Source organism: Triturus cristatus, chromosome 4_1, assembly GCF_964204655.1.
Source record: "Triturus cristatus chromosome 4_1, aTriCri1.1, whole genome shotgun sequence".
Classification (NCBI taxonomy): Eukaryota; Metazoa; Chordata; class Amphibia; order Caudata; family Salamandridae; genus Triturus; species Triturus cristatus.
Window position 1 is genome coordinate 1201514205 of NC_140585.1, and position 14452 is coordinate 1201528656.

General features: G+C 47.9%; 1 protein-coding gene across 4 annotated transcripts in view; it reads right to left on the bottom strand.

The window, feature by feature from the left end:
• LOC146856384 (retinol dehydrogenase 16-like) overlaps positions 1–14452 on the bottom strand; it is a 102259-nt gene that overhangs the window by 67184 nt on the left and 20623 nt on the right. For all 4 annotated transcript variants that reach the window (XM_085654501.1, XM_085654503.1, XM_085654502.1 and 1 more), the window contains exons 3-4: positions 13717–13975; positions 11497–11660 (exon numbers count right to left, since the gene is read on the bottom strand). In XM_085654501.1, coding sequence (XP_085510627.1) covers positions 11497–11660; positions 13717–13975 — 423 coding nt within the window. The remainder of the gene's footprint in view (positions 1–11496; positions 11661–13716; positions 13976–14452) is intronic.

The following is a 14452-nucleotide window of genomic DNA, read 5'->3' on the forward strand; positions in this document are numbered from 1 at the left end:
CTCGATAGTTCGAAATGCCCAGGAGACGACAGGCAGGGGCTAACCATTGTTTTCTTGGATTACTATACACTGGGCATTCAAACATAATGTGCGCTATACTTTCGACCTTTTCAGGGCATATCGGGCAAGTGGCAGGGGTCTGGTAGGGAGGCTTCCATTTGCTAGTAAATTCGCGAGTAGGGAGGGTCTCAAGTCTGAATTGAAAGTACAATGCTCTGTCCCTAGGTTTTGATATAAACTCGAGGAAGGGCTCAAAGTTAACTGTCTGCTTGAAGGTATAATAAGCTTCAGTTAGTCTTCCAGGATTTGGGCTACTAAGATCCCGATTTTCGATCCAAGCCCAATAGGCTTTTTTGATGTCAACCTTACTCACAGGGGCTCCGTGTTCCCAAAGGTCGTTGAAGCCAAGCTGGATAAGAGATTTTTTAATATTACGTAGCCAGCTTATTTTTTGGGAGCCAGATGTATTCATTATTTCTCTCAAGCCCTCAGTATATTTTTTCAACTCCGGGGTACGCCATAAGCGAGCCCAAAATAGGAGGGGGCGTAGCCTAGCGATGTCTTTAAATGAACGCCTACCCAGGTCACTAAAAAAAGGTTTCAAAGGAGTACCCCTAGGCATTGATACTAGTTCTCTTAGGAATTTGTTCTCGGACAAAGTGAGTTCATCTGTGTTTTCGAACCCCCACAGTTCGGCTCCATACATAGCCGAACCTAATGCTTTGGCCTGATAGATCATTAATGCGGGAGTAATTGGCTTGCTCCTCGAGGAGCGATGTTCTTTAGCAATTACCCCCGCAGCCCGCTTATGATTAAGCAGCATTTTATGGATGTGGTGTTTCCAGCTCATATTGTCAGAGATCCTAATACCTAGGTAGTCGAATAATTTGACATATTCTAGGGGGACTCCATCAGAAAAAATAGATACACTAGATGATTTACGAGATTTAAAAGAGAGGAGCTTAGTTTTGGAAGTGTTAATGACCAAACCTCTCATTGAACAAAACAAGTAAAATCTGTCTAAAAGCTTCTGTAACCCTGCTGGTGTCTTAGACAATAGCAGGGTATCGTCAGCAAATAAAAGAGTGGGGACTTTTTCCCCCGCCAAAACAGGAGCGTCCGCCGGGACTTCCAGCAGAAATTTCACCACTCCGTTCACAAAAAGGGAGAAAAGAGTGGGCGCTAGTACACAGCCCTGGCGGACTCCTCTACTGACTGGGATCTTATCGGTACGCTGTGCTTGACTACCCCATCTCACCCTGGCAAAATTCCCCTCATGGAGACGTACCAGGAGGTCGAGGATATAAGGCGGAAGACCCAAGTCAAAAAGTACAGACCATAGACGGTCACGGGGGACCAGGTCGAAGGCCGACTTCAGATCGATAAAGGCTAGGTGGAGATTGCCCTTACCAATCTGCACAGTTTTCCAGTATAGCAATAGGAGCCTAAAGACCTGGTCAATCGTGCCCGTGAATGGCCTGAACCCAGCCTGATAGTGTGATAAGATGTCATTGTCAGTGACCCATAATAGAATTCGCTCCAGCAGGACCCTGCCAACCACCTTCTGACTAACGTCAATGAGGCTTATTGGCCGGTAGTTAGCAGGGTCCTCCCTGGAACCCTTCTTAAATATGGGTATGACCTCCGCCCCCCTCCAAGACTCGGGGATGGGTAATCCCTTAAGAAGGGCATTAAGTAGGATTGTAAAATAGACAGCCCAAGATTTGGGGTCAGAGCGGAACAAGTCTCCAGGTAGGCCATCTGGGCCTGCAGCTTTAGCTGGGACCAATCTATTAATAGCAGACACGACTTCTGTTTCAGTAAAGGGGTCATTGTCAGGCGGGGTTAGGTCTGTGGGAGCAATAACAGAAAAAGCACTGGTACTTTGTGCACTGTCATCCGAGTAAAGTGTCGAAAAATGGGTAAACCACTCGTCACTGGGAATATGGTTAGGAATTGTATCAGGTTCTTGACCTTGGGAGAATCTACAAAGGTTCCAAAATGTGGTCCCATCCCTTGCTAGGCTGGCATCTTTTAAGGCCAGCCAATGAGATTCTTCCCATACACGCTTTGCGTTGTCAACAGCCTTCCTATATGTAGACCTAGCATTCTTGATTAGGATGCAATCCTTAGATTTAATAGCGGATACAAGCATTTTTCTGCTGGATCTGCACTCTGAATTGAACCAAGAACCGGGTGTTTTGTGTTTGTGGGAGTTGTTAGAGGAAAGAGATGTAAAAAGAGACCCAATTGACTCAATGGTGTCTGCATGGATAGACACGGCCCTTGATTTCTCGTTAGCATCTTCACAGGCTTGCCTAAGTTCAGCCGTTTTTAATAGCAGTATTTCTTTAATAGTGGACAGTTTTTGGGTGTCAACTGCAACTTTGGGCCATTTGAGATATCTTTTACAGTTAGATGGAATAACATCTCTTGTAAGCAATGTCGGACGATGATCAGAGGTTGATTGATCAGGGGTCCATAGGCTCTTTAGAGTCAGGCAAAGGGGGTTATGGTCACTGTCAATGGTAGGGACAATAACCATATCCACTGCATAATGCCAGAGTCTTCGGTCAATTAGAATGTAATCGATTCTTGATGGGCTAGAAATTCTGTTAAAAGTAGAAGCTGCATGGAGGTCGGAGGGAAGTCGGCAATTAGCAGCTCTCAGCCCATATTCCATAACCAGAGCATTCAATTGAATTACTACTGGTGACCATCTCGTTACTGGGGGGACAGAAAGGGAGGGTATGCCCCACCTAGTGTCTTCCTCTGCAACATCCAAGATGTCTTCGGTGTCATGGGGTTCAAAAGTGCAATTCAGGTCTCCAGCAGCCAGAATAAATGAATTCGGGGGGCAAGAGGAAAATTCCTCTTCTAAGATAGTGACAGTAGGGGACTTAGATCCTCCTTGGGTACCCCTAATGTAGATGTTAAAAAGCTCAATAGTTGGCCCCCCTTTCAACCCATTCAGGGTTAAGTGCAGCACGTCTGGAGACGGACATTGTACATGTCTGGCTCTGCAGGAAAGGGCTATATTAATCCATATTATAAGTCCCCCCGAGGGGCGTCCACGGCCAGTAGTGGCCGCAGGGACGCAATAGCATGAAAAACCTGATTTAAATAAGGGTGTGACACTCCAGGTCTCTTGAAATATACAGACATCGTACGTGGCTATAAACCTATTCCATTCGGGGAGTGAAAGTTTAGCTTTCAGGCCCGCAATGTTCCACGAGATAATTTTAAGGGTCGTGTTTGGTACTGAAGAGGGGGAAATGACGGGGTCCAATGAGATCAAAGTTGGAACAACCCTTATTAGTGCGCCTTCCCCCCTATCCCCGTTCAGAATGATAGATGATGATGTTAAGGGGGTCAATCTATGGTTGGGGATAAGAGCAACTTGGGTTGCTTCAGTAGGAGGTAGGGACGTATGGGACACAGTTGTTAGTCAGTCAATTTGTCCAAGTAAGGATGTTCCCTCGAGCCTTTGATAAGGCAACCCTCTACTCCACCCCACAGGGGCATGGCTCAATGTCAAAGGATGTTTAAACTGAATAGAAGAGGAGTCAGAGGAGGAAGATCTATACTCTAGTGCAATGAGGCCCTCAGCTAAATAGTGATTAGCTAAAGTCAATTCAATCGTGTCCATTGGGGAATTATTGGATCTTAGTCTGCGAGCCCTCACAAGGTCATTTCTGATGACAGATCGACAACCTCTAGTGTGGCGGATCCAATGCGTAACTTTGTTCTTTAAAGATTCTTCACACTCATACCTATTACTCTTGGGGACTCCCACCATATGGACAATGGGCTGGGAATTGACCCTATGGTTTTGCATTACGGAGGGTTTACAGAGTGAGTTGGGGGCTGCAGATTTTGAAGAAAGATGACACTGATTAGTTGTAGCATTGTCGTGCAACGTTGAGTGCATTCTTTTGTTAGAAATGGATAAGCCAGTCCCAGCTCTAGTAGATGGTATAGAGTTTAAACTGGCTTGGTAAGGTGGGACTGGCGGTTGAGTGGGCGTGATTACACGAGAGTCAGTAGTAGTAGAAGAAGAAGTGCATGGTACGTGGGGGTAGTGAACAATGCTTGTTGGTACAATTGGTGGTTGCGGAGGCTGTATAAGGGGTCTTTTAACTTCTAATAATAATTCCTTAACTAGCACTTTTAGTTCACTAATTTCAAGTTTTAGTGCATTAATGGTTTCCATAAGTAGACCCGGCGCTGGGTCTGCAACAGACACCCATTGTTGGCTGTCCATATGCGGGGGCGATCCAGGAGCAAGAACTCCGTCCCCGGGAAGGTCTGGAACGGCAGATACTGATAAACTAGAAGCAATGTCACAACAGTCTGCAGAGTCATTGCCCAAGTCAGATAAGACCTCGAAGCGGTTTTTGCACAGAATGACAGTGGGCTCAAGAGGTACCCTGTTAACCACAGAAACACAAGAGCTTGAAACTTCGGTAGTTGATCCAAGAATAGTAGAGTGGTTTTGGGTACTATCCAGAGCTGTTGATATTTGTAAGATAGAGGAAGGTGGGGCAGTTTTCTTTGTGAACATTTGGGGGATAGTAACGGGGCCTGGGCAGTGGTTACTAGCAGGTAAAGGAGACGGAGACAAGGACACAATAGTTAAATCAGGATCCAGGAGCGTAGTACAATCGTCGACTAAGGATTCAATACGTTGTAGGGTAGAAGATGGAATAAGTTTCTTAGTAGATTTGCGGGCCTTGTTTCTTTTGGCCACGCTGCCATTAGCATCCGTCATTTTCCTTTTACCCATTATGGCTCTGGATCCGTCCCGCTAGAAAATATATCAGCAAAGTACACTACAAGTATGGCAAAAGTCCCCACAAACACAGCACAAACTTGTACCTTCAGACGATGTAGCACCCGATGATGGTGAGGAAACACGCTGGCCTCAGAGCTCGGATGACTGGGACGTGGCCCTGCCCTGCCTCCTCCTGCCCCGGACGGCCACAGACGGCCCGCCCTCTGCCCGGGCTCAGCCCGGCGCCGTCCGCGCGCGTCCCGCGACGCGGAGAGAGCCTCTGCTTAAATAGCGCCTCCGGGCACGCTGGTGTCCGCCAGGAAGTCCGGTCCGGAAACAGAGAATGCCGGGAGCTGTAGTTCCCCCCCAGCTGCGGCCAACGGTGGTGAGTGGCGGCGAGGGGAACAGACAGCGTCGGTATCCCGGGTGCGGTGCTGCCTAGAGGTAGGTCCGCTGTCTATTGGGCCAGGTGAAGTGCCCCCCCGCTCCACCGAGGGAGCCTCTGCTTAAATAGCGCCTCCGGGTGCGCTGGTGTCCGCCAGGAAGTCCGGTCCGGAAACAGAGAATGCCGGGAGCTGTAGTTCCCCCCCAGCTGCGGCCAACGGTGGTGAGTGCCGGCGAGGGGAACAGACAGCGTCGGTATCCCGGGTGCGGTGCTGCCTAGAGGTAGGTCCGCTGTCTTTGGGCCAGGTGAAGTGCCCGCCCGCTCCACCGAGGGAGCCTCTGCTTAAATAGCGCCTCCGGGCGCGCTGGTGTCCGCCAGGAAGTCCGGTCCGGAAACAGAGAATGCCGGGAGCTGTAGTTCCCCCCCCAGCTGCGGCCAACGGTGGTGAGTGGCGGCGAGGGGAACAGACAGCGTCGGTATCCCGGGTGCGGTGCTGCCTAGAGGTAGGTCCGCTGTCTTTGGGCCAGGTGAAGTGCCCCCCCGCTCCACCGAGGGAGCCTCTGCTTAAATAGCGCCTCCGGGCGCGCTGGTGTCCGCCAGGAAGTCCGGTCCGGAAACAGAGAATGCCGGGAGCTGTAGTTCCCCCCCAGCTGCGGCCAACGGTGGTGAGTGGCGGCGAGGGGAACAGACAGCGTCCGTATCCCGGGTGCGGTGCTGCCTAGAGGTAGGTCCGCTGTCTTTGGGCCAGGTGAAGTGCCCCCCCGCTCCACCGAGGGAGCCTCTGCTTAAATAGCACCTCCGGGCGTGCTGGTGTCCGCCAGGAAGTCCGGTCCGGAAACAGAGAATGCCGGGAGCTGTAGTTCCCCCCCAGCTGCGGCCAACGGTGGTGAGTGGCGGCGAGGGGAACAGACAGCGTCGGTATCCCGGGTGCGGTGCTGCCTAGAGGTAGGTCCGCTGTCTTTGGGCCAGGTGAAGTGCCCCCCCCCCAACTAATTCTCTTGCACAGTGATACATGGGTGCAAGTAAAACTAGGTGCAGGAGAATATTTATCAAGAAAGATCCCAACAAGCACAGGGGTAAAACAAGGCTGCATGCTTGCACCAACACTATTTAATCTCTTTATGGCACAGTTTTCAGTCTTCTTGAATGAATGCAACTCGCACGCGCCCAAGTTAGGGGACTTCCAGCTATCCAACCTATTTTACGAGGATTACTTGGTGCTCATCAGCCGGACCCCTGTAGGCCTACAGCGTCTGCTGGACATCACATTGCGATACTCGTAAATCAACAAACTTAGTATCAATCAAGAAAAAAACAAAGTTATGTGCGTTAACACCCACAAAACAAAAACAACAAATAACTGGTACTGGAGCAAGCTGGAGGCCGTACTAGAATACAAATACTTGGGGGTCATCATCAATAAGAAAGGCAACTACAAGCCCCAATGCAAGGCCATAAAAAAGAGAGGAATAATGACAGCAGTAGCATTAAGGAATCTAAAAAACAAGATCTCTGGCCCAAGCTTCCTCCCTCTAATAAGGGTGATCCAGGCAAAATTATTACCATCTATCACCTATGGTAGCGAAGTTATGAGAGGGAGGAATGCTGGCACACTAGGCAGCACTATAGCGAGAGCATTGCGAATGATCTTTGGCTTGCCAGGATATACATCCCCTGCACAAATGAGGCTAGAATTTGGGCTACGACGAGAAGAGCTGGCACGCAAAGGCACATTCATCAAAAGCTGGCACAAAATCAGAAGAAACATTAAATGCTCTTCTGTGGAAAGAACTACAAACCAAAGAGGCCTGCCCTACCAGACTATACTTGGAGACTGCTCTTAACCAGCTGGGGCTACGGCAATTATGGGATCAATCAGGGACCCACGCAAGTTTAAAAAAAGTAGTAAATGACATAGTCAAGAAAGAATCCCTCTTGCAAGACAAAGCCTCCCTGGCAGAGTGCGCACATGGCTGGCTCACCATACAATCCTACACCGAACCCTTGCCCCAGGCATATCTCCACACCAGCTACTCCAAAAACATAAAAGAGAAGTTCTTGAGATTCCGTCTAGGGCTGCTGCCCTCCGCAAATCACTTGCCGCTGTGGCTTCGCCCTCGACGCCAGCAACTTGTCGACTCTGTGGGGATGGCGAAGAGAATATAGGGCACCTCATCACCATATGCCGGGAGCTATTACAGGAGCGCCAGACTGCTATTCATTAAGAAACACATACAGTACTGCAGACAAGCAGTGTTGGCAAGCTTCCACGGCAACGACGTCCCACTGATCTGTCGTCTGGTAAACATTTTAGCCGCCACGGAAGCCCACATCAACAAACCGAAAAAGGTCTAACTAGATAACATCGTCCCAGCCACAGTACGGAACCTACCACCATGACCCTCACCGAGAAGGACTACGCCTGCACCCTCACCTTATCAAGAACTCCAGCACCAGCAATCTGCACACATCTTACACCTTGAAAGGACCAAGTAACCTGGAGGGACGGAGGGGCCTGCTTGCGAGTCTGCCCCTACTGCTGATCTCGGATCAGGGACTTAAAGCCGCGGAGGCAGCAGGAACAAACCTGCAAAAAATCTAGTAGGGCTCAGCTGCCTCCCTGACACCCCCGACTTCTGTACGATCAGTTCGCTGTATCCTTTTAACGGTCTCTTGGAATGTATCTGTTCTATTGCTTTATCGTCTTACATATTTTAAACTACTTGCTGAATTGAAATGATGATGAAGATAGTTCAACCCCAGATGCCCAGCACCCATTCATTAAGCCGCTCTTGCACTTAGCACTTTTCTCTGTACACTCGCACATTGCCGCCGGCTGTTCGAATCAGACTGCTGCTAAGCACCCGATTAAGTGGCTGAATGGCCAGACCATATTGCTAATAATAGGCCAGCAAGAGCTGTCAGCCAATATCTTTAACCTAATTTTCGTTTAATCTACCGTGAACCTTAGCATTGACAAATATTTGCACTCTAAGCACATCATGCACTTTGCTGTATTAATTAAGTACGAATTGTAACCAGTGCCTGGACTCTATTAATGATAGATCTCGATGCAATTTTGCGCACACAGATTCCGCTTCTTGCTCTGAAGGGGCGCACAATAATATAGGCGCCTCACCCGAGTATACAGGCTTTGATTAACAAAACAGCCCACCTAATGCTTTCTTGGCTGCCCTGCCCTTGGCCTCAAGTCATCCGCGCACATTGCACTTTTCTCGACACACTCCTGTATTTGCTTTTCGCAGCTTTAATGACCCCCTGCTGCGAATTTTGCACACTCAGACGGGAACCAGGTCAGTGCTTAGGCTAATTTTACGCCCATAATTCATTAGCCACATTTTAAAAGCTTTGTATCTTTTTTATCTAATAGTGGTTTTCTTTACTCTTGAACTGCCACAATGGTAATGTGTCACGATATGTACTTTTACTATGAAAATGTGTAATTTGATGGACCTTTGTAATGGTTTTAACTAACTGTACAATAAAACGTACTTACTTTCATTTACAGATAACACATTTTCCATTGAAATGGCTACTAAATTTGACAACATTTTACTGGAAACCTATGTAGCACACAAATGATGATCTGGAAATTGGGTTTCAGTGAATATATATAATGTGTGCGTCATCAAGTAAAGTGTCTTCATTTGTTATGATCCTATTAAAGTCTTTTTTCCATCAAACTTCAGACAAAATGTGCCTTGTTTGTGCTTTCCTAACTGATATATTTTGAAATATTTTACAGTTCAGTTATTTAAATGTTGAGTGCTACAAAACAATTACATCCCTTTCCTTTCACACCAGAAAGAATGTCAGATACAGTGGCAGCCGGCATGGCTTGCGGGTGGCGGAGCTGGTCTGTGGATCGGGGTGGGGGGGTCGTGCTGCGGGAGGATGCTCATGATAAAAACAAATGTGACTTACCTTGCCGCTGGGTCCCACATCTCTGCTCCTGCTGTCCTCGAGGAACAGTAAGCACACCCAGGCACCACTGACCAATCACAACGCTGCAATGCAACGTTGTTATTGGTAGGCACCCAGGCTCCCCTGACCAATCACAACACTGCTATGTGTTATGATTGGTTTTGAGCGTCCTGGTTCGAAGGTCAACCAGGTAATGGGGGCCAGGCCATGTTCTCCACTCAGCCTGTAATGCAGCATGCATGGAGAACGGAGAAAGTACGCATGACTGGTTTGGGCGGCCCTAGAGGGCCGACCAAACAGTCATTTCACACTTAGGAGTTGGCAAACCACTCCTCCCCTGCCCTGCTCTGAGAGCAGAGCAGCCCTGCCCATCCACAAAGCAGCACAAACATATATTGATAATAACTGAAAGTTATTATTATTTTATGTTTCTACTTCTCGCACTGCTTGAAAGCAGTGGGGCGACGCTCCTCCGCCATAGTGGAGGAGCCACCACTGGTCAAACAGTTCATTTTATAATACCCTGTTGCTTTGCATCAGAAAAAGAAAAGTAAACACCGTTCTACAAGTTAAAAGAATAAGCAGCAATTTGAGAGAAGATATAGCATAACATAGGACCTCTGTCTTTGAACGCATAGCAGATGTAGCAAGGTAAAAACAAAATGTAAAGTCGTCCTTATTGGTCATCCACCTTCTGCACATTTACATTCACTCAGCACGATTATTTTAGGGGTGCGGAGGCAACCCCTGCACTCCTACTTCCAGCACCTATGGTTACAGGGAGTCGGGGTAAATATAGCAAGCACAACTGCCTCAGTGTAATGTCCCAGGCAGCCAAAGAATATGCTTTACAGCATCTATGAAGGAGCAACAGAGGCTCAATACACACAAATGCAATGGGTATCAGCAGTCAGGGTATATGCTCTATAGCGTCTGCTCAGGAGTGAACGGGTGAATCCAAACCAGTGGGTATTTGGAGTAATGGTGTTAGTTGAATCATTCTGCTATGAAATTAATATAATTGTAAGGCAAGAAGAAATGAAAGAGAGAGAGAGTTTTGGGGAGGAAAGGTATCAGAGACGGATTAAGGAGCCGCAAGCCTTAAAGGCTGAGTAAGAGAAGAGAGGAACAGGCAAAGTACAAGTCATGACTGGTGGGTGTAGTAGAGCAGTAGCTCCCTTGTCAAGAAAATACAGAAATACCTATGGAAGCGAACTACATTTAATGCTGTCATTGAAAACAAATCTGGTAGATACACAAAGGCCATGGGCCTATCAGCCTGACAAGCCATGGGAAGAGCATTCTGCCTGTGGCACGGGCCAAAGACAGGGAACAGAGGCAGCGGTTGATCTCACCCCACAATAAGACCCAGGGAGATAGTGCTAGGCGTTTGGAAGACGCTATCTTTTCTCTCATCTTTTTATCAGTGGTACAAAGATGGGAGAAAAGAGGAGAGTTAGGCTGCGACAGGGAAATTTGCAAAGACCTATAGACTAAAAATTCAGGCAATGCTGGCCTATGAAAGTGCACTTTGGTGAATTTCCCACATAAGTCACTGCGCACAGAAAGGCTTACTGACCCGACAAACCAGGAGTGGGCCACTCTGCCAATGTCTTGGGTGAAAGTTATAGAATGCAGGCACCGGCAAGTGTTTCCCTTCTTTGAGGTGTTAGAAGATAAGCACTAGGTGTGTGAGACAGGGGCCAATGGTTGGAGTACAGAGAGCAAAGTATAAGTCATAAGAGCTGGGTGAAGGATGGCCTTTTGTAAAGAAACGCACAAATACTTGTGGACAAAAATGCAGTAAGTACTGGTTTCGTTTACAAAAATATTATTTTTTTGTTTAAAATAAAAAGTGTTACTATATCTACGATTAATGGTTCTCAAATTACCAACCTCTGAGGGTGAGAAGGCAGCGTGAACCTTTAGTATCTGAAGATGTCACGTATAAATCGCCATTGAACACTAATTCACTGAGCTATCTTGCCTATAATGCAATGTGTGAGCTAGTTGGAGAAGACATTTAAGGGTTAAGTCAAATTAAGGCCTTTGCAGCTCCATATGGCAACCCTGGGGAGAGGAGTTGGCCTAACGGCTAGGGCGCTCGACCTCGGACCTGGGGAACTGGGTTTGAGTCTCGGTAATGACGCTGAACATCCTGTGATTCTGGGCAAATCACTTAATCTCCCCGTGTCTAACAAAAAATTAATGTGTGTCCTCATGTAACGTAACTGGTGCTATGTAAAGCGCTCTGATACCCGATTCGGGTCAAGTTCGCGCTATGTAAAACTCTGCAAAAAAAAACCAAACACTTTCAGCCTGATATGGAAGCGCTGGGGAACACTGCGGCTAGTGACCAGCACTTGGTTCAATATTTGTATACAAAACTCACTCTTGTCAAAGTATTCTTGCCCATAGCTCTGCTTGACCTCAGGCGAGGCTTGCTTCCAGGTCCGTGCCATGCTATCCTGAATAACCTTACTGTCGGTGACCACCGTCTTGTAGAAGCCCGGCTCTATTAGGACAACCTTCACTCCAAAGGGGTTCAGCTCCCGTCTAAAATACAAAAAAGACATCATTGTAGCTTTGGTGGGTTAACCCTTTTCATTCCATGGCCGAGTTTCTTCCTAGACCTCAGCAGCTTCATAGGCAATTTCACCATGCAGCTACCCAACAACCAGCTCCCAGAGTATGCCCTACTCCCTTCAATCGATAAATTGCATTTTCATACCCCACGTCGCATCACAAACTCACTGTGCCATAGGACTTCGGATACAACTACTGAAGAGACCTAAATACCCCGAAGTCAGTTTCAGGTTGCTTGTGTTCGGGTTCAGAGGGGACCTTACCTGGCAGCTTGGGCTGTACCGTTCATTATTGGAGCCCAACCTATACTGATTTGCATATGCTAGCTCCTGTCTGAGATGGCATGGTGTGCAAAAAACAAAGGACTGGATTGCGGCTGAAGCGTAATTACAAGTGGCTGAGATTAATCCAAGCAGTTCACCCACCAGGTTTTTGCTTTTGCAAAATACAAAAAAGACACCATTGTATCTTTGAGGGATTAACCCTTTCCATTCCAATGCTGGAGATATGTCCTAGACTTCAGAAGCTTAATCAACAGTTTCACCACTCAGCTACCAGACTCGATTCCTGGGGAATTCCCTTCAATCAAAATCAATCAATCAATCAGGAGGTTTATAGTGTGTGCTACTCACCCGTGAGGGTCTCAATGCGCTGGCGGGGGAAGGGGGGTCGGGGGGGGGGGGGGGGGACAGCAGCTCCGGATCAGTCGAAGAGCCAGGTCTTGAGGTCCTTCCTGAATGTGTGCAGGGTCGGGGAGCGTCTGATGTTCACCGGGAGCTCATTCCAGGTCTTGGCTGTAATGTAGGAGAAGACTCTCCAGCCTGCTCTGTTCCTGCGGATGCGGGGGACTTCTGCCAGTTCGAGGTCGGCGGAGCGGAGGTTCCTCTTGGGTACGTGGAAGGATACTCTATCGTTGATGTATTTGGGTCCGATGTTGTAGAGGGATTTATAGGTGTGGGTGAGGAGCTTGAAAGTGATTCTCTTCTCGATGGGGAGCCAGTGAAGGTCTCGTAGGTGTTGGGTCATATGTTTGTGATGTGGTGTCCTGAGGACGAGTCTGTCTGCGGCATTCTGGATGGTTTGAAGTTTGTGTAGGAGAGTTCTGTTGATTCCGGCGTATAGGGTGTTGCCGTAGTCGAGTCTGCTGTTTATGAGTGTGTGGGTGACGGTCCTTCTGCAATCGAGGCGGGGATCCATTTGAAGGTTTTGCGGAGGATGCGCAGGAAGTTGAAACTGGTGGAGGCGATGGAGTTGATCTGGTGGTTCATGGTGAGGGAGGAGTCAAGGATGACACCGAGGTTTCGTGCATAGTCTGTAGGGGTGGGTGGGTTCCCGAGGGCGGAGGGCCACCAGGTGTTGTCCCAGGCTGAGGTGGAGGTGCCGAGGATGCGGACCTCAATTTTTTCTGAGTAGAGCTTCAGGCAGCTATCTTTCATCCAAGCTGTGAAGTCTTTCATTCCTTCATGGAAGCAGAGTCTGGTTTCCTCGGGATTCTTGGTGAGTGATAGGATGAGCTGGGTGTCGTCGGCGTAGGATACTATGCTGAGCCCATGCTGTCTGACGAGGGCGGCGAGGGGGGCCATGTAGATGTTGGAGATCGTGGGGCTTAGTGAAGATCCTTGGGGTACTCCGCATTAGATATCGGTGGGCTCGGAGAGGACGTGAGGGAGTCTGATCCTCTGGGTTCTGCCGGAGAGAAAGGATTGGATCCAATCGAGGGCGGCTCCTTGTATCCCCGCGTCGTAAAGTCTGGCTGTGAGTGTGCGGTGTGAGACGGTGTCTTCATACCCAATTGGTAGCACACAAACTTGAACCAGTCTAGTCAGCCACAACCACATCTTCAAATTCAACTCGTCTGCCTCATGGCCTCACCTGTCCTCTCGTCCTACAAAATCCAAATAGACATACAGGAACAATCTGCCACCCAGACCCACATGCTCCTAAACAAATATGTTCCGCTCATACATCAAATGGACTACAAAACCCAAAATACATGTCATCAGTAGTAAGTGATCAAGTTGCAAACCTCAGGCTGTCAGAAAATGACTCCACTCCATATTTGGAGATGCAGTAACCTCCACTACAGATGGTGATCCTTCCAACAATGCTGGAGACATTGATGATCCTTCCCCTGGCCTTCCTCACCAGTGGCGTCATACTCAGTGTAACATCTATTAAACCCAGTAGGTTCACATCCAGCACGCGCTGGAAGTCCTGTTTAGTCAGCCACTCGCACGGCGCTGAAGGTACTGCGATCCCAGCATTGTTCACCACACCCCAAAGCCCTACAAAAAGATGAAGAAATAACAAACATAGTAAGTGCATTGCAGAACTCATTCCTTTTGCCAAATACACATACTCTTGTGCTCTCTCTTTATAACATAAACCCACCATACAGCCTGTGACCATGCCAGTTCACAGAGCATATTTTAGGACAGATTGTCAGTGCCATGTTGATTGTTTCTTCTGATAAATAAGGTGGGGGTCTTAGGTGCTGTGCTGTAGTGCACATTTCAATCTAAGGTTCAGATTTCCGCTGTCACACAGGCACTAGAATAACTCATGGTGGTTGCTTCTTAAAGAATTGTGCTCTGCAGAATTCGAAACTCTCCAAAAGCTTTATCATGTGTTTATTTATAGTTTGTTTTCGTGACACTCAAACATACCTTTTTGAGGTTGCTGAACAGTTTCGGAAAGATTACTTAATAAAATGATTGACATAGATATTTTGGAATGATAACATATATATGTGTCCCTTTTCT